Source organism: Eleginops maclovinus, chromosome 4 (genome assembly GCF_036324505.1).
Source record: "Eleginops maclovinus isolate JMC-PN-2008 ecotype Puerto Natales chromosome 4, JC_Emac_rtc_rv5, whole genome shotgun sequence".
Classification (NCBI taxonomy): Eukaryota; Metazoa; Chordata; class Actinopteri; order Perciformes; family Eleginopidae; genus Eleginops; species Eleginops maclovinus.
The window spans coordinates 31506333-31526756 of record NC_086352.1 but is presented as its reverse complement, the minus strand read 5'-3'; the positions used below and the strand labels follow the sequence as shown (position 1 = coordinate 31526756).

At 39.5% G+C, this 20424-nt stretch overlaps 1 protein-coding gene across 2 annotated transcripts in view; it reads right to left on the bottom strand.

Annotated features, from left to right (window-relative positions):
* Positions 1-20424, bottom strand: part of mtss1lb (MTSS I-BAR domain containing 2b) — a 72755-nt gene that overhangs the window by 8606 nt on the left and 43725 nt on the right. The window contains exons 4-13 of one of the 2 annotated variants that reach the window (XM_063881702.1): positions 14526-14610; positions 12858-12949; positions 12418-12492; positions 8616-8773; positions 8209-8316; positions 8028-8125; positions 6724-7009; positions 6193-6267; positions 2474-2656; positions 1448-1613 (exon numbers count right to left, since the gene is read on the bottom strand). In XM_063881702.1, the coding sequence (XP_063737772.1) occupies positions 1448-1613; positions 2474-2656; positions 6193-6267; positions 6724-7009; positions 8028-8125; positions 8209-8316; positions 8616-8773; positions 12418-12492; positions 12858-12949; positions 14526-14610 (1326 nt within the window). The remainder of the gene's footprint in view (positions 1-1447; positions 1614-2473; positions 2657-6192; positions 6268-6723; positions 7010-8027; positions 8126-8208; positions 8317-8615; positions 8774-12417; positions 12493-12857; positions 12950-14525; positions 14611-20424) is intronic. The other variant, XM_063881703.1, reaches the window with a different exon arrangement.

The window sequence follows — 20424 nt, the reverse complement described above, 5'->3', positions numbered from 1 at the left end:
ATGATTCACTTTGTTTGATTTTGGTAGCTAAAGACGGTAGCGGTGACCCGGCAGAACCAAGAAATGTAAGATGGACCTCGTAAATAAAAGGTTAATAACAGTATTTTGCTGTTTTATGCGGCACCAAATATGTTGGCATCACTTTCCATGATGAGGTTAGATACTTGATACTTGAAGATGATAGCTAATTGCATTGCTAGTTTATCTATCTGGTGTTGACACCAGATAGATAAACTAGCAATGCAATTACCAAGTTTATGCGCGGAGTGCAAGAAGTTTTCATGACCCTTGTGAAATTTGGTTACCAAGCTATTATAGGTGATCTGAGAAGGCAGTTTTGTAAATCACAGAGCATAGGTAGCAAAATAATCTCATATTGGATTGGCGAACTCTAGGAAGGTTAGGCCGTGACTTGAGCATTTAGTAAAAGAAATATTGCTGTTTGAAAGAAATACTAAATTGCCCTTCACAGGTAAGAGCAAACACGGAGAGAAATCTGAGGAACAGGTGACATGCACCGTACCAATTGTAGGTGTAAGAAAGAATCTACTAGTTTGATATCCTTGCTGTGCTGAGAAAGTTGGTCAGTGAGTGTGGGCTTGAATGGCGCAGGACATTTTATGTTTAAAAGCAAACATGAATCAATGAACCCATTAGGACTTGCAAAGAGCCAGGGTTCTTGGACACAACTGTGCAATTGAAAGTAGTATTCAGTCCATCTTGGTGGCAATATCTAACTTCTTCTTTTACCATAAAAAGGGTATGTGTATTCACTAAGAAATCCGTCACTAGTGGCTGCATGTACTTGAACCTTTTTGCAGCTAGATGTAAGTGATTTCCCTAAATTGTACCATGAATAGGATGCACTTTGCCAATCCTTTTTCGGAATTATATAATAATATATACATTATTATATTATTAATAGTTGAGCTGCTTTTCCTTCACAAACTTCAACATATGCCAGGTAGAATGTCTTTTGTAACTCAAAGCTGTCAAAGTTGCTCTACTGATGAGTGCAAAGCACGGTAGCACTTTTAAGTCCATGTAACAGATGACGTGGTGTGTTTTTACAACCAACCGCTCATGTTGTATAGTTGTTCTGTCTTGTGGTGACTGAACTGACCACTGCATTATGTAATTTGCAGGTTGGAATTTATTCTTTTTTGCAAATAAAGTTCTATTTCATCTGGCTCAGACTGCCTATTTCCCCTGAACCTATTAAGAGGTATTGGATAAGAGGTCTTGATTTTTCAACTGGCCCAGTCCATGATTTTTTTCCCTAACTCATTTTAAAACATCCATACCGTGTATCCATTTCCAATTGTTGGCCATTTGCACTAGAACTCTGCTTTTTATAGCAATAATTGCAGACAATCAATATCAGGATTAATCTTGGGTAAACTTGCACTTTCAGGCAAAAAAAGGGTATAGTAGATTACAGTTCTACCTTGGGAGGGGATTGTGTCTTCAGAGCAGGATGGGGTTGTAGTCTCTGTGCTGTAGCCACTGGAGTACTGCAGAGAGTCCCTGTTGCTCTTCTGCTGCTCCATACTCAGTCCTCTGGTCAGAACCATGGCCAGGTCACTGGCTGCTGGAGAAACCTCATCTCCATGCTGAGGACAAACAGAAAGAGGACACATTGGAATGGTGTTTACAATGACTTTTTTTTCAACCCTACATTTATAATGTCTTTGATAGTTTTAACAAATGTTTGTGAATTGTTAAAACGTCAATATTTTTATAATTTAAGACAATGATATATTTATTCATCCTCATTAATGGAGTATGATATATAACGCTTGTCAGCTAGACTAGGAGTGACATACAGTTTGTCCCTAACTGAGATAACGGAAAACTACTCTCCCGACTTTGTTGAAAGTCTGAAAAGAGTAGAATTCCCAAAAACAACAGTATCTCTGAAATACACAGTATTTTTTTACTAAATCACACACGTATTCTATGTGATCCTCTTCTTTCCAAAGTAATAACTAATGTCATATTGAGTATCCCCTGAAACTGTCTGAAACAGAAGGCCAGTGTGATCGGATTGGTTAGCTGACCGGCTCTTCTGTGATTGGTCACCTGCCAAGAGATGTGTGGGAAATGTCCGGACCCTTAGCATATTGCACTAGCCAACTGAAGCGCAAGCGTTACATAATCATGTCACTATGTTACGGAAGTAAAAATGGAGTTCAATGGAGGCATTTCAGGCAAGGGGGTGTGGGAGAGAAACTCCCTGTGGAGGGAACTTTGGGATTTTAGCCTATGCGGAACATTTACATGAACAGTAACCTATATAACACACTACAGGAAAGGGAAAACCTCAAAAGCATAATAGGGCCCCTTTAAAGTTATTTTAATTGCTACACACTACCCATGACAATATTGTATATACATTTACTGTATAGAAATAAATGTAACATATTCCCTTGGTTTATTCTACTCTAATTTCCAGCCTGCTTGTCGGCATTACCTTGGACGCGATGTTAGCCGGGGTCATCCTGTGTCTCTGCGCGTCCTCGGGCTGTGTAGGTGTGGCGTATCCCTGGGAGACCGGCGACATCTCGTTCTCCCTCAGTCTATCGAGCGGTTCCTTTCTTCTCGGAACTGCCGCTGCCGCCACTGGCTGCTCATACTGACCTGCTTTGGACCAATCCTGAAGAGGTGTGTCAAATTAATAAACACGAAGTAGCAGCTAGGGTTAGCACGAGAGACTTGTCCACTATCCAGCAGTTTGAAAACCTTCATCTGAGTGCAGAGAGAGGGGCCTCTACGGGTGGATTGTGTGGGAGTGCTTGGGAAGAGTGTGTGTGCGTGGGTGTATGTGGGCAGGGGGCTTTTTGAGTGTTTCAGTGTTTTTATCTTGATGAGTTGGAATGGCGAGCTTTCAACACCCTGCTTAGTTTTGGCAAATCTCCAGACGGCAGATTGCAAAACCATTGACAGGGGAGGCCCAAAAAAAAGGACACACAATAAGTTGGCATGAACATTTTCAGGAGGCAAAGCAATGTGGTTATCGATGAGTTAAAAAGGTGATGAAAGTGAAATTAAAATGTATTAACTGAAATGTATGAAAACGGAAACTGAAATAAAGGTGCAACTGAAGAAATGGAAGCGAATGGAGAACAAACCTTCCACATCGGAACCTTTGATGTGGGGGAGGAGGAGCTGGATCCAGGGGGGCAGTTATAGGGTGGGGACGAGGCAGGAAGAATGACAGAGAGAGGCCTGGGGGAGCCAGAGTGAGAGAGAGCAGGGCGGAAGGTAGCGAAGGACGTGCCAAACTGCGGGATGAGAGACATAGTCACGTCATCAGAGGGAAACAGAGACAGAGATGGCTAGCTGTGGTGGACGATCGCTGGTCCAAACACAGGAGAATAAAAGCCTCATACACACATCTACTCTACAATAGACCCACACACTAAGTATGAAACATAAGATCAGTGACAAGTGACTATCGTTTTTTGAACCAAGTTTAGATTAGACCACACCCACTTCCGCATCGACGTAGCTGTTTCATGTTTAGTTTAAAGTTCATGTTTAGAATTAGATTTTTAAGTTAAGTCATGTCTCATTGTTCACTTTTTAATTTACAGTCACTTCATAGCTTTCCTTCTCGATTCAGAGCCTTTCACTTCCTGTCATTGTGTGTTTTCCCACCATTGAGGTTGTCAGCCCCTCGCTTGATTGTTGCCACCTGAGTCCCATTACCTCTTTTGTATATAGAGACCTTGTGTCCCTTTTGTCTTGTGCCAGTTTGTCTTCCTTCTTTGTGTAGTGAAGAAATCCAGCGTTGGAAGCCAAGAACCTTCCCATAGTCAAGTTTATTTAGTCCCATGTTTTTGCAGTTCGCTTTGCTACGTTTTGCCTCCTAAAGAGTGTTTTTTTGTTGTACTTGTAAAGTATTTTCTTCTTGAAGAAAAGTAGGCCTACTTTCCACGTAATTTTTTCATGTCATACATTTGTGTCACGGTCCTAACCCAAAAAATGCAACGGTCAAGTGTAAGCCATACTGCTAAACATGACAGCAGTCTGGGGCTAGTGGAACATGTTATACTCAGTGACAGTGTTGGAAAGTAACATAATACACATAATACTCAAACACTGTAATTATGTTTTTTTTTAAAGAGCTAGAACGCTACAGACTTTTTGCAAGTTCATTATTTTTTAAATCCATCATGAATAATATTAAAGATGAATTAACATTTATTCAGCTAACTCTGATCGTTAGTCAAATTTTTAAATGCGCTATTTTCAACCTCTTTTCATCTACTTTAAAAGAAGCTGTATGAAGTAACTGTAGCTGCCAAATTCATATTTCGGTGGATAAAAACGCCAAGGGTGATGCTGCATTGATGCTTTTCCTTATGGAAGTGGGTGTGGTCAAACCCAAACTGGGTTGGAAATTGAGACACAGAAAGGACAGATCACAATCAGATGTCACTATATTTAGAATAAAAATACAATTAGTGTCAAACATGCATCAAAATGACTAGAAAAAACTATGGGATTCATAGAAAGCCTACATTTTCTCATCTATTGTTAGAAAGACCATGGGATGTGTTAAAGAAAACTGAAATTTAGTTGACTCTTTTGCAACATCTGCATGGTGGTTGTGCAAGGTAACCAGTGTATGTGGTGAACGCAAACAATCAAGACAATGCACGTCACTCAAATTGGAGATATATCACACACTGACTGCCATCGGTTGGTAGTAAAAGTTGTTAATCAACTGAAAAGGAACATAGACATGGATGCAAGCTGTTGTTGATGGCAGATGCTGCTTAAAATCCGACATGAATATTTACTTTGCCTCGCGAGCATCATTGGAATTGTATTTATGTTGCAAACAGATGTGCATGCTGGTCAAAGAATGTATAATGAAAGGGAAGGAGACAAGCTCTCAAGCATAAATAAAATAAATCTGTTATATTCAAGATGTTTATGTGGGTGTGATTGCACCAACTAAAGTGCTGAACACAATACAAAATACAAGGGTTGTAATCACATAGCAAGGGATAATGCTGAATGCTGCACATCCTTAAACCAGAATGTTTCTGAAGTCATGAAGGAATTATTCCTTTTACCAGAAATAAGTTAGCATTTTGCCACTTCCAATTCCCTTGTCTTGAAGTCTACGGTTGCTAACAGGCGGCTGAATGAGATTAGCTAACTTAGTAGCTAACAGCGATAATTTGTGCTTAGGAAGGCACAACTTTGAAAATATGTTACTAAAAAATATAAAGTTGAATCTAATTTCTGCTAGAAAGCCTTTATTCAACAAAACCCTCACATGTGAGATTCAATTTTACTCGTCCTTCTCTCGTAGGTAAATGGTGTTTGATTTGATGTTGTTTGATATTGTACCACCAAAAAGCATTCTCTGCTGGAGAGCCCATTTAGCCCACAGAGAGTTACTACTGCCTGATCTGCTGCAGGTTTTCCTGATTATCTAGATGTCAAAGTCTCCCATTGTTTTCAAAAATCCATTAAACTCTTAAATAAAACTCCTGCTACCGTGGTGAATGCAACGCATCATTTCAAACAGCATGTGTTGTATAATTCTGTTCTGAAATGGCTTAATACCACCACCACAATTATCACAGCTGTTTCAACAACGGTCCTATTATACTGGAAATTATTTTTTGTTCATGTTCATCACTGCCACCGTAACAAAAAGTTGTTGTCGAAGAAAGTTACAACTTCAAGCTGTTGGATTTATGAAACCACTTGGAGACCAGTTCGACTTGATATGCAAACTTTTTCACTGAACAGATGGCAGTGTCATCTGACATGCATACATCACAGCTTTGACATGCTGTGCATGGAGGGTAAGGAGGGTTCAACATATTACATTTTCTAATCACAACTAAATCATCTAAGTGAGTTGCCAGAAATTCTCATGTTCAAAATGTAGGAATATAACAGTATATTTGAGGCAGTTTACGGAGAGATGAACCATAACTATTTTAATGTACAAACAATGTAATTAAATATGAGGGGGAACAAATCATTTAAGGGATGTTTTCAGTGTATTAGTTTCGTTATGAAAAACACAAATTCAAAACTCTGATTACAAGGATGAATTGATAACAAAATAACCAGTTTTATTTGAATCCTGCTATCACTTTCATTTGGATTGAGTGTTATACTGATGACTTCCTATTGTACAGTTTGAATGGGAGTACTTACAGTGGTGGGGGAGCTGCATTCACTGACTGATTGGCATGTTTCTGAGGCCTCGGATGATGCTGAGCTGGACGACTTCTACAGCAAAAAAGCAAAACACGTATTAATGATTTGCATTGAATCTGTGAAGCCTATATATATATATATATATATATATATATATATGTATGTCTTCCCGAATGCCAGTTTCATGAAATCATTCTGGTAGATTTCCAAAGTAAATCCATTTAGAAGTTTAATCCTGATGTTTTGATGCTAGTCCCATACCTATCTGACCCCAACATTCTAACAGAAATTCTTCAGAAGGGAGCTTTGGGATTCTAGCCTTTGCAGACCATTTACATGCACAAAAACCTATATAAACCACTACAGGAAAGGGAAAACTCAATAAATCAAAATAGGGACAAATTTTTCTCATGTGTGCAACCTGATCTTCTGCTTCGTCTTTGTATCATGAAGTATAATAAAGACACTGCATTTTTAGGGTTAACAAAAAACACATTGAGAGTACATTCAGTTTGTTTTTTGGCGTACCTGGCTAGTGATGTCCGAGGGCATGGGCGAGGGGGGCTTGGAGTAGATGTTTGCATCCTGGGACACGAAGCCCGAATCGTGGGAGGAGACGCTGCTGAGGCGGTGTGCCGCTATGCCCCCCGGTGGTAGGGGTTGATGCGGCAGGTTGCTGCGGTAGCGATAGGAGGAGGAGGAGGAGGATGAGGTGGGTGAGTGGGGCTGGGAGCCTCCACCCCCTCCACCAAAACCACCACCACCGCCTCCCCCTGATGAACGGGAAGCACTACTGTGGGCGCTGTTGACGCTGCTGCAGTGGGAGGTGGGAGGGAAAGGTGTATAGGAGGGTGGAGTGAAGGAAGAGTGTGAGGGGAGGATGTGACGAAGGTGATGGGTGCCATTGTGCAGTAAGGACAGTATTTAGAAGAGGAGAGCATGAGTACAGTGATGGTTTGGGAAGGGTGAGGTTATTGGGAAAGATGATAAATTGATGATAGGAGGATTTTGTGATGGTGGTTGATGTGATAAGTGAAATTGAAGAGCAATCGTTGATTTAGCATGTTAGCCATGAGATGAGCAAAAAAGTCAGTAACAGTAAAAAGCAGAGACCCCAGAAAAAGAAAGGAAACCAGGGAATCCAAGAGAAAGAGGGCAGACCACACGATTGCACACATACAAAAGACACAAATAGAAAAGGGAGAACAATACACGTACAGTCAGAGAGTGATGGTTATAGTGAGGGAGAAGGGGGCAGAGAAAGGGCAAGAGGGGTGGGAGAGAGAGTGTGTAAGCTCATGAGGATCCAGGGCAAACACAGACACACTAAACACATCAGGCAAAAGGCTGTGAACTTGCATGCTTTTGAGCTTTGCCTGGGACTACATGCATACACTGACAGAGACACGCATACAATGATATTTTTCAGACAAAGAACTACAGAAACACATTGCTTAGTTCGTAGCATTCTTCTTGTAAAATTCATTTTGTATTCTCAATTTAAGTTTTGTATGCATTTACACCCCTAAGAAAAACAGATAAGCACATATGCTGATGATATCTACTATTTATGGCAAATTGAATATCACTTGTTCACGTTGTAGCAGATTGTTTCTCTGTCTGAATGGCGGTTTGTGGTTTATTTTCATGTAGAAACCCATTAATAGTGACGATAACTGGACACAGTAATGATGTACTGACACATAGACAAAAGGACTGACAGTCAAACACAAACAGGGAGGCTCCTCTTTCTTTACAAAAAAATAATTGTCGAAAAACCATAAGATGTTGCTGGTGCCTGTGTGTATATATGTGTGTTTGTGTGTGAGTACCTGCACATGCTGCTCTTGCGGGAGCAGGAGCTGCTGGGGGATGAGGGGGGGGTCTGATAGGACCAGCTGTAATCTGACCCCTTCAGGTCCTTTATCACCTGAGAGAGAGAGGTTGTAATCTCATTAGTTTCTTTCTTTTCAGCACACGTGTGTTTGTTTGTGTGTCTGTGTTTCTTTTTACCTGTTCACTAGCTGGTGGCAGTTTGTGAGGATCAGTTGTCAGCACAGTGAGGTCATCAATGATGGCCTGGAGGTGTGTGATCTCTCCCAGCATGGCAATCTCTCCATTCTATAAAACACGATTGAAACATGTACTGCCATTGTAAAGTGAAAAAAACACTCATGAGTTCAAGGCCACAATCCTGATGAAAAGTGTGATAATGTGTCACATCCATTATTACCATGGGAGACTAACACACACCTGTATGTGATAAATTGCAGTATGTTGCCTCCCAGTGGAATTTAAGTGAAGTGTCACTTTTAGTATTTCTGGATCACACAAGACACATTTACCTTGAGCAAGTCACCCAACCCCACATTCTCTGTTCCTCGGCAACAATTACACTATAGTCCCACTCCCCCACTCACCACAACAGGCTGCAGGAAGCCAATGAATGTGCAGAAGCGACCCCTCTCCTCCACCAGGGCCCGGCGCACTGCCTGTTTCTCTGTCTCCTCCATCAGCAGACACATGTCAGTCACATCCTGCATGGCACTGTCCAGCTGGGGCTGCAGGTCAACTCGCCCTGGGGTGGGGAAGGAAAACCCATATGTTATAGAAGAGAGTGAAACTAGCAGCTCAGGGAGCAGATGATGGAACTTGATGGGAAAAGAGAGGTTTTCGGATGTGGGTGAAGTAGTAGCAAAGAACATGAAGTTGCAAACAATGCAAGTGAAAGCAGTTTGTAGGAAATCTCACCATCACTAGCATAAAGAACTCAGGGAGACAAGTCAACAGCAACACCTTGTTTGATATTTTGGTCCAATAATTATAAAAGTTACATGAAATCAGGACCACTGTTTTTCAGCTTTGCTTTGGTCTCCACCAACTGCTAAATGTCACATGAAGCTAGCCGCTAACTTGGTGTGTCCCCTGTTTGGTGCTGGAATAATAACATATGCAGGTTATTAGAGCTTTTTCACTTAGGATTATAATTCTGTTCGAGCAAGCTCTTTCAAATGAATAATTAGAGTTTTAGATAATCTTGGTAGGACTGCTTTATTAAAAGATAACCTTATATATAGGCCAACATGTCTACAATGGCCTACGTTTTTTTTAAATGTATACAGAAAAGTGTGCAAATCTCCAGTAATGACAGCACAGAGCCAAAACACATACGATGGGTTTGTTCCTAAAAATGTCACTTGCTCTGATTGCACAGAAATTCATCGATGACACAAAATGAGACATACGCGGATAAGTATGGTGCAGAACATCTCAATCCTACCTTACCATTAACAAAAACTAGTGCAATCTATTGAAAGTCAGCCATGAAATATATATTTGTAGTGTCACAACATGCAAGACAGTGAGTGAAAGAGGGGACAAAAGACGAGTGGCAGCATGAGGGTGCAATGAAAGCCTGGGGTGTGACTTTAAAGATAACAGTAGCAGAAGTCATGCAGAACTCAGAGAAGAAGATTGCATCATGCATTGTCGGGGATGAAATTGGACAACTCCATCATCTAAAAAAATTGAAGAAGCTGAACTCTGTCTGTCACAAGGGGAAAAAAAGACATTTGGAACTCATGTGTTGCAACTCGTTTGTTAAAAAGTCATTGTAGCTGGTTACACATATGTTTTCAAGAAGATACAATTTTACTTTTAATGTGCGTGTGCATTACATGGAGTTCAGGAGATATAAAGAGCGCTTTTTGTTGTTATGTCATTTCTTAATTTTGTCAATGTTTTTTTTTTGTTTTTTTGCCATGGATGTGTACTAACTTACTGTGCCTACTTTATTCTAGTATAACTAATGTGTGCTTTTCTTCTATATATTAATTTGTTAGCTCATTCTCTGTTATTGCATGCCTTTTTTTAACTGCTATGCCACTTTTTCTGTAACGAATGCACATTTCCCCGCTGTGGGACTAATAAAGGACTTCTGATTCTGATTGTTACCTGCACAGTGGAATGCACTTACCAAACATGGGTTGGTCTGCAAATCACTGTCTGTAGTCATTCAATCATAGCTGTGTGCACTGCAGCTGTCCACAGTTTTGCAGCATACTTTATGTCCTTTGAACTATTTTTGCAGCACTCATGCAATTTATACTTCTGAAATATCCAACTGAAATATCATACTGATCCAGCAATAAAAAGGTATATTCATCAACAGTTGTTTCAGGCTGTTAACATATGTTGGTTCTCTAAAAGGTAATTTATTTAATGCAATTACTGGTCTGCCGCCGTTTTCCTTTTTATCCTCATTAACGGTTCTTATATGGGTTGGGTTTTTTCAAGACCCAGTATTTTAGTTTCCTTTTTTCAATGTGTTTCTTTAACTTGTGAATACATTTGGGTGGATAGCTCGTATCCACCCAAATGGCAGGGGATTTGGATTTGATTTGATTCCGTATTTTGAGGCCCAGTGATAAATTAAATCTTTAACGCTGTTGTCATTTTTGTTTATATTATGCCATTGTCCTATTTTTATTTTATTTGGCCAATTCCTCATATATGTAAACCTACTTTGTGATAAAACCATGTCTGATTCTGTGTGGAACATTTTAACAAATTAACTCATGCTTGTTCATGTTACCATAGACTCATTTATTCTGACCAAAGTTGAGTGAATCCAGCACTGATTCCATGCTCTCTTTGTCACCTGAAGTCAACTTTTATGACTTTTCCATGTTGTAAACAATTCACAAAGAATCTTTTCTGATCACCCTCTGTATCACAAAAGCAGTGATAACCACAGACTCTGGAGAAAACGGTTACACAACACACATGCCTGTATGGTAATCTGCAGGAGCAGCCTGAGAATGTGGGTTGAACAGGAGATGATGCAGCAGATCTGTGGCGAGCGATACTTACCCTGGATCTCTATTACAGGGGGACAAACACCACAGGGAGGGAGACAGCGAGACGGTAGCAGTGAGAGGGGGAGCCCGCAAAAAGGAAGCAAAATAAGGAAAGAGGAAGGGGGACAGAGAGAGGAAGGGGGGAGAGAGAGCAGACAGAGCAGAACTCATTGTTAAGGTTAGTACAAAAAGGAAGCCATCACAAGACAGCCACAGAGCCACAGGTTAGAGCAAAATAACAACACCAAAAACATCCAGAAATAAACAAATCAACCAAGCATCAGCAAACATAACAGAGCTATAACTCTGTCAGGTTTCAGCAAATATTATATTATTCAATGTTTTCCTATTGACAACTATTTAATTGAATGTTTGTATCACCTTTAATTTATTAAATATTGCATTTATGGATGAAAATGGTCATCAGATAATAAATACAATAATTGTGTTTGGTAAACTACATTTGTAAAGCTTAATCCATAAGTTGTCTTAATTTAAGTTTTATATTTGTCTGTTATGTCCTTTATGTGTAACTTTCACCGGTACTTAATTAATAAAAAGTTTATACAAATATATTATTATTATTATTATTATTATTATTATTATTATTATTATTATTATTATTATTATTATTATTATTATTATCAATAATAATAATTCCACCAAGGTTTGTATCACATTTCACCTATTAAATGTTTAAACATTTCTTAAGACGCACAGGAGTTTAAGTCCTATAGTTTTATTGAACAAAAGATTAATGTATTAAAAAGGAAAACATTTAGAAATGTACATTACAAACATAATACATTTGTGTATTGATCTGCCTGGCAACTAAATGAAAGCTGGTCCAGAGAAACACACGTATTATTGGTTGCTTCATCATTAAGTGAAGTGTTTCAGGACAAATAAGAGAAGACCTGCAATACCACTAAGAGCCACTAGATGGCCATGTAAACCTACAGCTTGTGTTATGTGCTGCAGAAATGCTGCGCTTCTTGACCTCGGTGAATGACTCATTCCCTGTATGTGTGTGTGCTGGCAAAAAATGGAGTCAATGTAATTTGTCTGTTTTTTGTTGATTTTATCATGCATCCGTATCAGATACAAACCATATATCATAATTTTGGCCAAGGGAATATTGTTGTTGGTGTGGATTTATTTTTCACTATTAACAGTGACACCATGATAGAGATAAAATAATGAACTCAGTTTCACCAAACTAAGTATATGAGCTAAACATAAACACCATTGACAGTAAATAATTGATGTTGTCTTTGAAAGTTTGCAAAAAAAACATTTAACTGCTACAATGTGACTTCCAGTTGAATGTGAGAGGAGCCAGAGCTCTCCTGCTGACCGTTACCTTTACGAGCCTTCTTCTGCAGCTTCGTGGTGTCAGATGACTTCTTCTTGATCTCATGGCGTGACCTCTTGTACTCTTGAGACGGGACAAAGTGAGATACTTCAGTAGCAGGAATGTAAAGCCCTCTTTGTGAACTCATATTATCTTGTTTTTCTAATATTAACTTGAACAGGAACGCTTACAGAAGCTACGAAGCCACGAGCTAACTGGTAAAGACTTTGCAGACTTTTAAAGGAAAACATATTGATCTTAAGAGATTACAGTCAACATTGAACAAAATATATTATTTTTGTTACGATATTAAACCTGTAAGATATAAAAGCATGTAAAAGAGACATGAATTGTATAAAATTGAAATGTATTGTATAATGTGGTGGATGTGGAGGCTATTTATGCAATGATTTTATGAATAAGCATCATAGCCTGTCAGCAGTGTTTACCTTTGGCATGATCTTTATCTAGCTGGGTGGCTGTCTTCTTCCAATCCTCAATCTTATCCTGGAGAGGATTGATCAAACTCTCCATCAACGCACTGTGGGAGATATTTAAGAGATTGAGAGACAGTTCAAACAACGTAAATAACCTGCTACTTTATTTCAATCGTAGGACAAGAACTTGTATTGTTTGATGTCTTCCAAGATTCTGCCTCAATGGTCTCCGATTATGCTATATTTGAACAATATATTGTAGGGCAATATCAATACAAAACTTGTCTGTGAAGTGTTTTGCTCAAAATACCAAACAGATCACCCATTGTAGCATGCCTCATCCCCCTCTATTTCAGCCCTGTTCCTGAAGTGCTGATTTTGTCACTGTAGCTTTAAATTTGAGCTGAAGCTGAAGCTGGCCACACCCTTTGGAGAGCATACAGCTCTCTGTCTGAAGAGAGAAGTTTCTAACCGAGAAACTCAGCTAAACGCTGCCAAGATTAAACCCCATATTATGTTCCAAACCACATCCAGCATTATTTCTGAAACACTTCTCAGTGTTTACCACTAGAACAGAGACATTATAAGTATTATATAAACAACAACTCTAAGTCCCTCCTGCAGACATCCTGCTGAACACACACACACAGAGGAGCTGCAGAGGGGATATAGCTCGCGACTGTATATTGCGGACGATAGGTTGGACGTGTCAGGTGGGCGGGATGTTGTCAGGAGTTCAGTGTAAAGCCAGCCCACATTTCGGTTATGAGGCCATAACTTAAGCCAATCTGGATCAGCTCGTTTGTACCCCTGTTTTTAGAGTTGTGGGTAAGGAGGAAAAGAGAGATGGTTGTATTTTCTGACACTTTGTGAGTCTCCTTACACACCAGGGACACATATTTATGTATAAAAGACAGCAAAAAGTGCATTTTGCATAATAGGGGACCTTTAAGTTATACTTTCTATGTGGTGAGTTAAGAAAGTTTGCTATGGTCTACATCATGTACATATCTCAATTATTCTATGCTATACTATCAATTGCACATGTTTGGAATGCATCTTCCACACAGACAGTATAAGGAAAACTTTGCGTACCAAGCACCAAGTTTCTGGAATGAGATCCATACACATATTTCTGTCAACGTGTCAGTCCATACTGCCCCACTTCCCATCCACACATGCCAAATGTACACAATGACGGTACATTAGAGCATTGGAACAAGTGTACATATACGCAGACACACAATAGCTCACAGATCTTCAAAGAAACCCCAGTCATTACCATGGTCATCACCATCATCATTATCATCACCATCAATGTAATAGCTTGTGCTTTGGAGAAGTCATAACAGAGTATAGAGAATGGAGGAACAAGCAAATGATGGTTGTAAACAGACTTTTGGTGAGGTTTCCAGAGTGGTATGTCTAATGGCCTGAATTCATTTGAAAAGTGGGTTTATAAACACATGAATACTGTGTAATATATTTTTACATATATATTTATGGTTCGTTTTAAAGGGGTCTGAGTACAGTTGGAGTGTTCACATATAGACAAAAAATGCTGAGTCATCGATCTGAGTTCGTTTAGAGGGCTGAAAGGGACCAAGTGTGAAAACACCCTAAGTTTCAGGTGTGGGCCATAAGGAGATAGAAAGTGAGAAGGAAAGTCATGTATCTTACTTGGTGAACTGGCGAAGTTTGGCCTCGATGCTGCGATGTCTCATGCACATCCTGGTTAGAGCTGAACCGATATCTCTGGTTGCCCCTGGAAACACAAAAAAAGTCCAGTTTATATGATGTAATACATGAACAGACACAACCAGACAGAGCCAAAGAGTCTCATTGCACATAAACCCACGAAGGCCCACAGAGAAAACCCAAGGCCGATTTCAATATTTACATTGCAGCTATTTTAGAGCTTTGTAAAGTAAATGCTGGTGAAAAACAATGTATCCTCAAACAGATGAGCAACTACCAACTATCCTTTTACATTCACCCAGTATTTACACAAGAACCTGATCTGCCTCGTAGATACTACATGCACTGCCTGCCTCATCCAAATAAAGTGATGTCTCGTGAGTGTGTTTGTGCGAGAGCCAAACGCCCAGGGACCTAGATTGGTGAGCAACTAACCTGCAACTGTAAACACAAGTCTATTTTAAGAAGGAGCAGGGCCGTGTGGAAAAAGCTGACCCCGAAGTTTAAGTCAGTTTAAATGATGGCAGACACCGCTAACTTCCAAACAAGGTGCTCCAAACTGACACTGCCGCTGTGCAGGTGGAGACCCACAAGAACAATTGAATAAGAGCTTCACTCTCATACTAGGCACAAAAAGGCTTTCCACCAGAGGTATGGCTTATATAGTATAAAATCACAGCTGAAATGTACACACTGGAAAATTCAGATTAAACAGCAGCCAAATGGGATTTCCCTCGAGAGACACTGTTTATCAGAAGAGCTTAGACAGGCTTACATCGCCGGATGCAGGGAGTGCCGAGTGAAGAAGGTTGTTATTCCAAAATGTTAGGCACCAGATTCATATTTTCTTCCAAACTTGAGAATTTAAGTGATTGAAAAAAAAGAGGTGATCCATTCAACAATCCCGTATAAATATGACAGCTGCTGCATGTATAGTGACCAAAATAAACTAAACTGTCAATATTCTTTACATACTTTTCAGTTTAGTGACAACACTTGACCTATTAATTTGCTAACAAAATTATAAATGTTAATTCTTAGAGAATAAATTATAAGAACTTTGGATGTTCATGGAAGTACTTCCTAAATACTAAAAATATTAGCATTCTTATCTGTAGACAACTTTGTATCTAAATATTGAATGTCTTGGTTGAATGCTCTATGCTGATTGGTCAATACAGCCCGCTTAAATGATCAGGTCAATTGGAATGCACCATTTTGGATATCATTTGGATAATCTCATACGCTATATTTTGAAAAACAACTACTGGTAATTCATATCAAATATAATGATTTCAAACCATCTGATCAAAAATAACCACAAGACACATACTTATGTTTCCACATACCCATACACAGACAAATGTAAAACCACGCACGCACGCGCGCACACACACACACACACACACACACACACACACACACACACACACACACACACACACACACTACTCTGTGTTGTTCACATCCAGAGAGAAGTGCTCCATTCATAATTAACAAATTCCTCCCTCACACCTCCTGTTCTACCCGGCAACCATTCATTAAATCAGAGCCACCCTCCCCCAAACACACACACACACACACACACACACTTTTACACCATGCATGCCGATCAGTAGCAGTATTTTGTACTGTGTGGGATGACGGTGTTATCTTATCCTAAATCAATAAGCAGATTTTGAAGATGTTGTAGAGTCAAAATTAAGCAAAGTCAAATAACTGATAAGAAGAGTGTGTGATATTTTGTACGGAATGAAAAAGAAAATTAGGAATGAAATGAGAGAGGAAGAGATGAGAAACAACATGAAGACGAGAGGGGTCGCCTCACACATTTTAATGAGCTCACTGCTGGCGAGAGGAACATGGGACTGCAGTTACAGCCGTTTGTGTGTGTGTGTGTGTGTGTGTGTGTGTGTGTGTGTGTGTGTGTGTGTGTGTGTGTGTGTGTGTGTGTGTGTGTGTGTGTGTGTGTTTGATCTTGTCGTTTATGATGGTTCTCTTCCTGTTTGTCTGTTATTACCATGCCTCTCAGACCCCACGGAGGATCAACAACTTCGACAATGGGCGGCACAGAACACACGCTTCTCACATCTGGAATACAGCTACTGTGCTTGTTTTATGTGTGTAAGTCAGTGTTCATTTGCATCAAATTTATTGGAACACAACAAGACAGAAATATCCCCCCCAAAAAAGAAAAAAAGACACAGTAAACACAGAGATAGGAGACTACCACAGAGTTGGGAGGCTTTTAAAATTCCTCTGCGCTTTAACAGTATGTACTGTGTTATTATCACATAAAAAATGGGTTGTATTCAAAAGCGTGTGCAGTTTACTGTACATCTCAAAGCAAAACACAGGTTAAAGTGGTAAAACCTTGGTTTTAGATCACCAAATTCAAATAATAGTTATACTGTTAGCTAAAAGTATGTAAAATAAATTACTTGAAGCTGCACTCATCAGCATTTTCTTATTACACATTTGAGAATTTAAAAGACAATTATTTCTCATCTTGATTTTGTGTAGTTTCCAGAGGCAGAAGGCATGTGTTTGCAGTGAAACGTGTTTTAAATCCTCTCTGTACACCAAACAAGAGACAGAAAAACATTTGCTTCCAGCAGGAAATGGATGTGAATATCAGTTCAAGACAAACAACTATAGGACTTTGTGTCAAAGCAAAACAAAAATATATGTTTTTGGTTCTGATTTATAAAGTGTACCAGTATTCTGAGATCAACCCCTATAAAGCCTTTATGCCCGTCCTCTCTGCAGAGAGAAGGAGGGACTCCCTCCAGGGAAAGATGACTTGTTCCTTCCTGTCCCCCTCATTCACTCTCTCTTTCCTGCTTTTGATGTGCTTCCTGGCTACAGAGCTCCCAGTGAAAATACATGTGTGTCTATGTATGTCTTTGTAAGAGGGACCCACCCAAACAAGGTACTAAATAACACACTAGTCCTGTAGTTTCACAGATGTAGTATAATGTATGATTTTGTATCTCATATATATGGTACCTAGCCATTGCAAAACTTGTGCTTATGCATCAATTGTACTAGCCAGTAAGCTACTTTTGTCATATAAGTAAGTTTAGCGTTGACTCTATTCAAACTAAGTGAAGTGCTATGTAGAATATCAATAGAGAAGGGAACTGTTGCATTCTGGGGCGGCACTGCCATCTTTAAAGAATAGCGTCCATAGCAACGGCAGGATCCACAAATATCTATCAGCTCTCACCTTTCATATGTGTGCTGTTTTACAGCTGAAATAAGTACGTACCAAATATAAATGTCCTCATCGACATTAGCAAAAAAAGGGAGATTGGTCAAAGAATCTTAACTTGTCGGCGCCTCTCTTCTGTTTGGAGTTAGTGCCTACACCTGCCAGCAATTTAAAAATGGTAAATCTTTGGAGCTCATTGCTTAATAGTGGGTATACAGGGCCTTTACATCTATTGCTCAATGACATCGGAACAATTATCTGGACAAAGGTCAAAAGCTAATGTTATGCTAAATTAATGATAACAATGGCTTATAATGCATAATTAATTTACCTGTTTATTTATATATACTAACATATTCCAGGTTTGAAATCTCATTCCTTTATCAGTGGTTTTGTAAAAGTGTAGTTCAGGGATTCATTTTTACAATGAGCAGTCAGCAAATGGCCACCACCCAACGCATTTGGCATCTCTTGCCTGTTCATTTTGGGCTGGAAACAAATTAAAAGTTATCAGATGGTCCTTTCTTTATTTGCTTACCAATGCAACAGTGCCTATAAAACGTGTTAATACATTTAAATGTAACGGGTTACTGGTAGTGCTGTAATGGTTAGACAACGAGTCATCAAAGATGGCTGACTTGCTGTTTGTGACATCACATTTCCATTTCGTATAACACTGGTGCAGATAGGGACGTAGGCTACCTAACATAACACACAGGATATTTAGAAAAAACACTGTATTTAAGTCTGCCAAGTGAATGGCAAAGTCATTATTCTTCCGCGTCACCTAGCAAGCGTCTTCACTAGCAGGTTTGTTACGGTTTCCATGACAGCGCACATCTTGGCCTGTTGCTACGGTGCGAACCCAAATGTTTGTTCCTAATGTCAAATTGTCTGCAGCTACGGAAATGAATGTCTGAACTTCACTGCAAGAGAGAGAATGAGGTACACACACACACACACACACACACACACACACACACACACACACACACACACACACACACACACACACACACACACACACACACACACACACACACACACACACACACACACACACACACACACACACACACACCACAGTAACTTCACTGTCAAAACCGGAAGAGGTATCAATACAGAGAGTGGGTATAGAAAAAACCAACCAACACGCACACACAAACACATGCAAATACACAAACATCATTTTGATTATTAATATTATACAAGTTATATCATTTATAAGTCCAATCTTATATTACAGTCCATAGAAAATGTCTGTTGAGCAGCCAACAGACATTTTCTTGCATTTCTGTTTTCAATTTTTTTATCCACAGTTAAATGCTGTTCTTTAAATCTCGACAATTAAAATGCATTAAAAACAATTATTTACAATAACCATCTCACATGTTTCCCTTTAGGGACAGGGCTGCCCAGGGACCACCATGATATTATTCAAGAGTGGTTACAAATACCCTCTTATTGACAGTTGCAAACACTGCTTTGGTGTACTGTTGCTTTTCCAGGGAATCTCAATGAGCCTCTTTAAACAGTCTGCTCTCTAATGATAACATGCTCCCTCTCTCTCTCTGCCTGGGGCATCTGTGGCCTTCCCACCAGTGCATCTCCATGGCAACTATTATCTATGATCTTGCAGAGGGATTCGTCAGCTGCTCTGTCCTCATTGGCTGTGCAATGCAAGCAAAACTGCAAAAGTGAACGCCAGTGAAGACCACACCCCCAAATATCTCCAATAGACCTGACAAATATATACAGCATGGGTATGCATGCTTATGTGTGTGTGTGTGTGTGTGTGTGTGTGTGTGGTTATGATTCTGGTCTTCATTTATATGTCACACGAGGTGATGAAGGAAAGGTCAAATGCTTTTCTAGGCTAGATATCCTGAGACGGCTTACGATTAGACAAACCTTTAAACTTGTCATATGATATCTTCTTAAAAACTAGGGGGACAACTTTTTGAATGTCGACACAAAGACACACACACACACAAACACATTGGTATGCCTTTTTGTTAACATCAAGCTGTAACCTCACTGTGCATTTATGGCACATTCAACCAGCATTTTTTTCTAATAGCCAGGAGGTGGCAACTACACTAGTTGCAAAACTAAGTCAATTGTATAGAAGTCAACGAGAAAATGACTCTCACTTGATTTGTTACATCAGAAAAAAGAAAGAAATCCCTAAAGGGTTTATGTTCTTAATCTTTATAGTTTTAAGTCTTTGTCAATGCAGCAAGATGTTTGTTTTGTTAATGAAATTTAGAGCGAATCCAATATTCCAATATAAAGCCAATATGTCAAACTCAAGGCTTCAAAACCGTTGTCCACAAACCAATGGGTGATGTCAGTGTGAGGACGTCCACTTCCTGTACAGTCTGTAATTAACATTAATCATCCAATAGAAAAAGTTGTCGCAGTGCCGTACGATATTACAGAACCAGACTAAAAACCTACAAATTGCTCATATACACAACTTTGATTGCTTTAACCCATAAACATTAGACACATTGTAACCATGACAATCACATCTGTTTTTTGGGATGTGGGAGCAATTTCGTTGAAGGGAATGCTTACATGCCCCTAAGGCACGATCCAAATGTGATGAAGGCCAACGACTGCAAAGACATAGCAGAACCTTTGAACTACTTTTGCATGCAATTT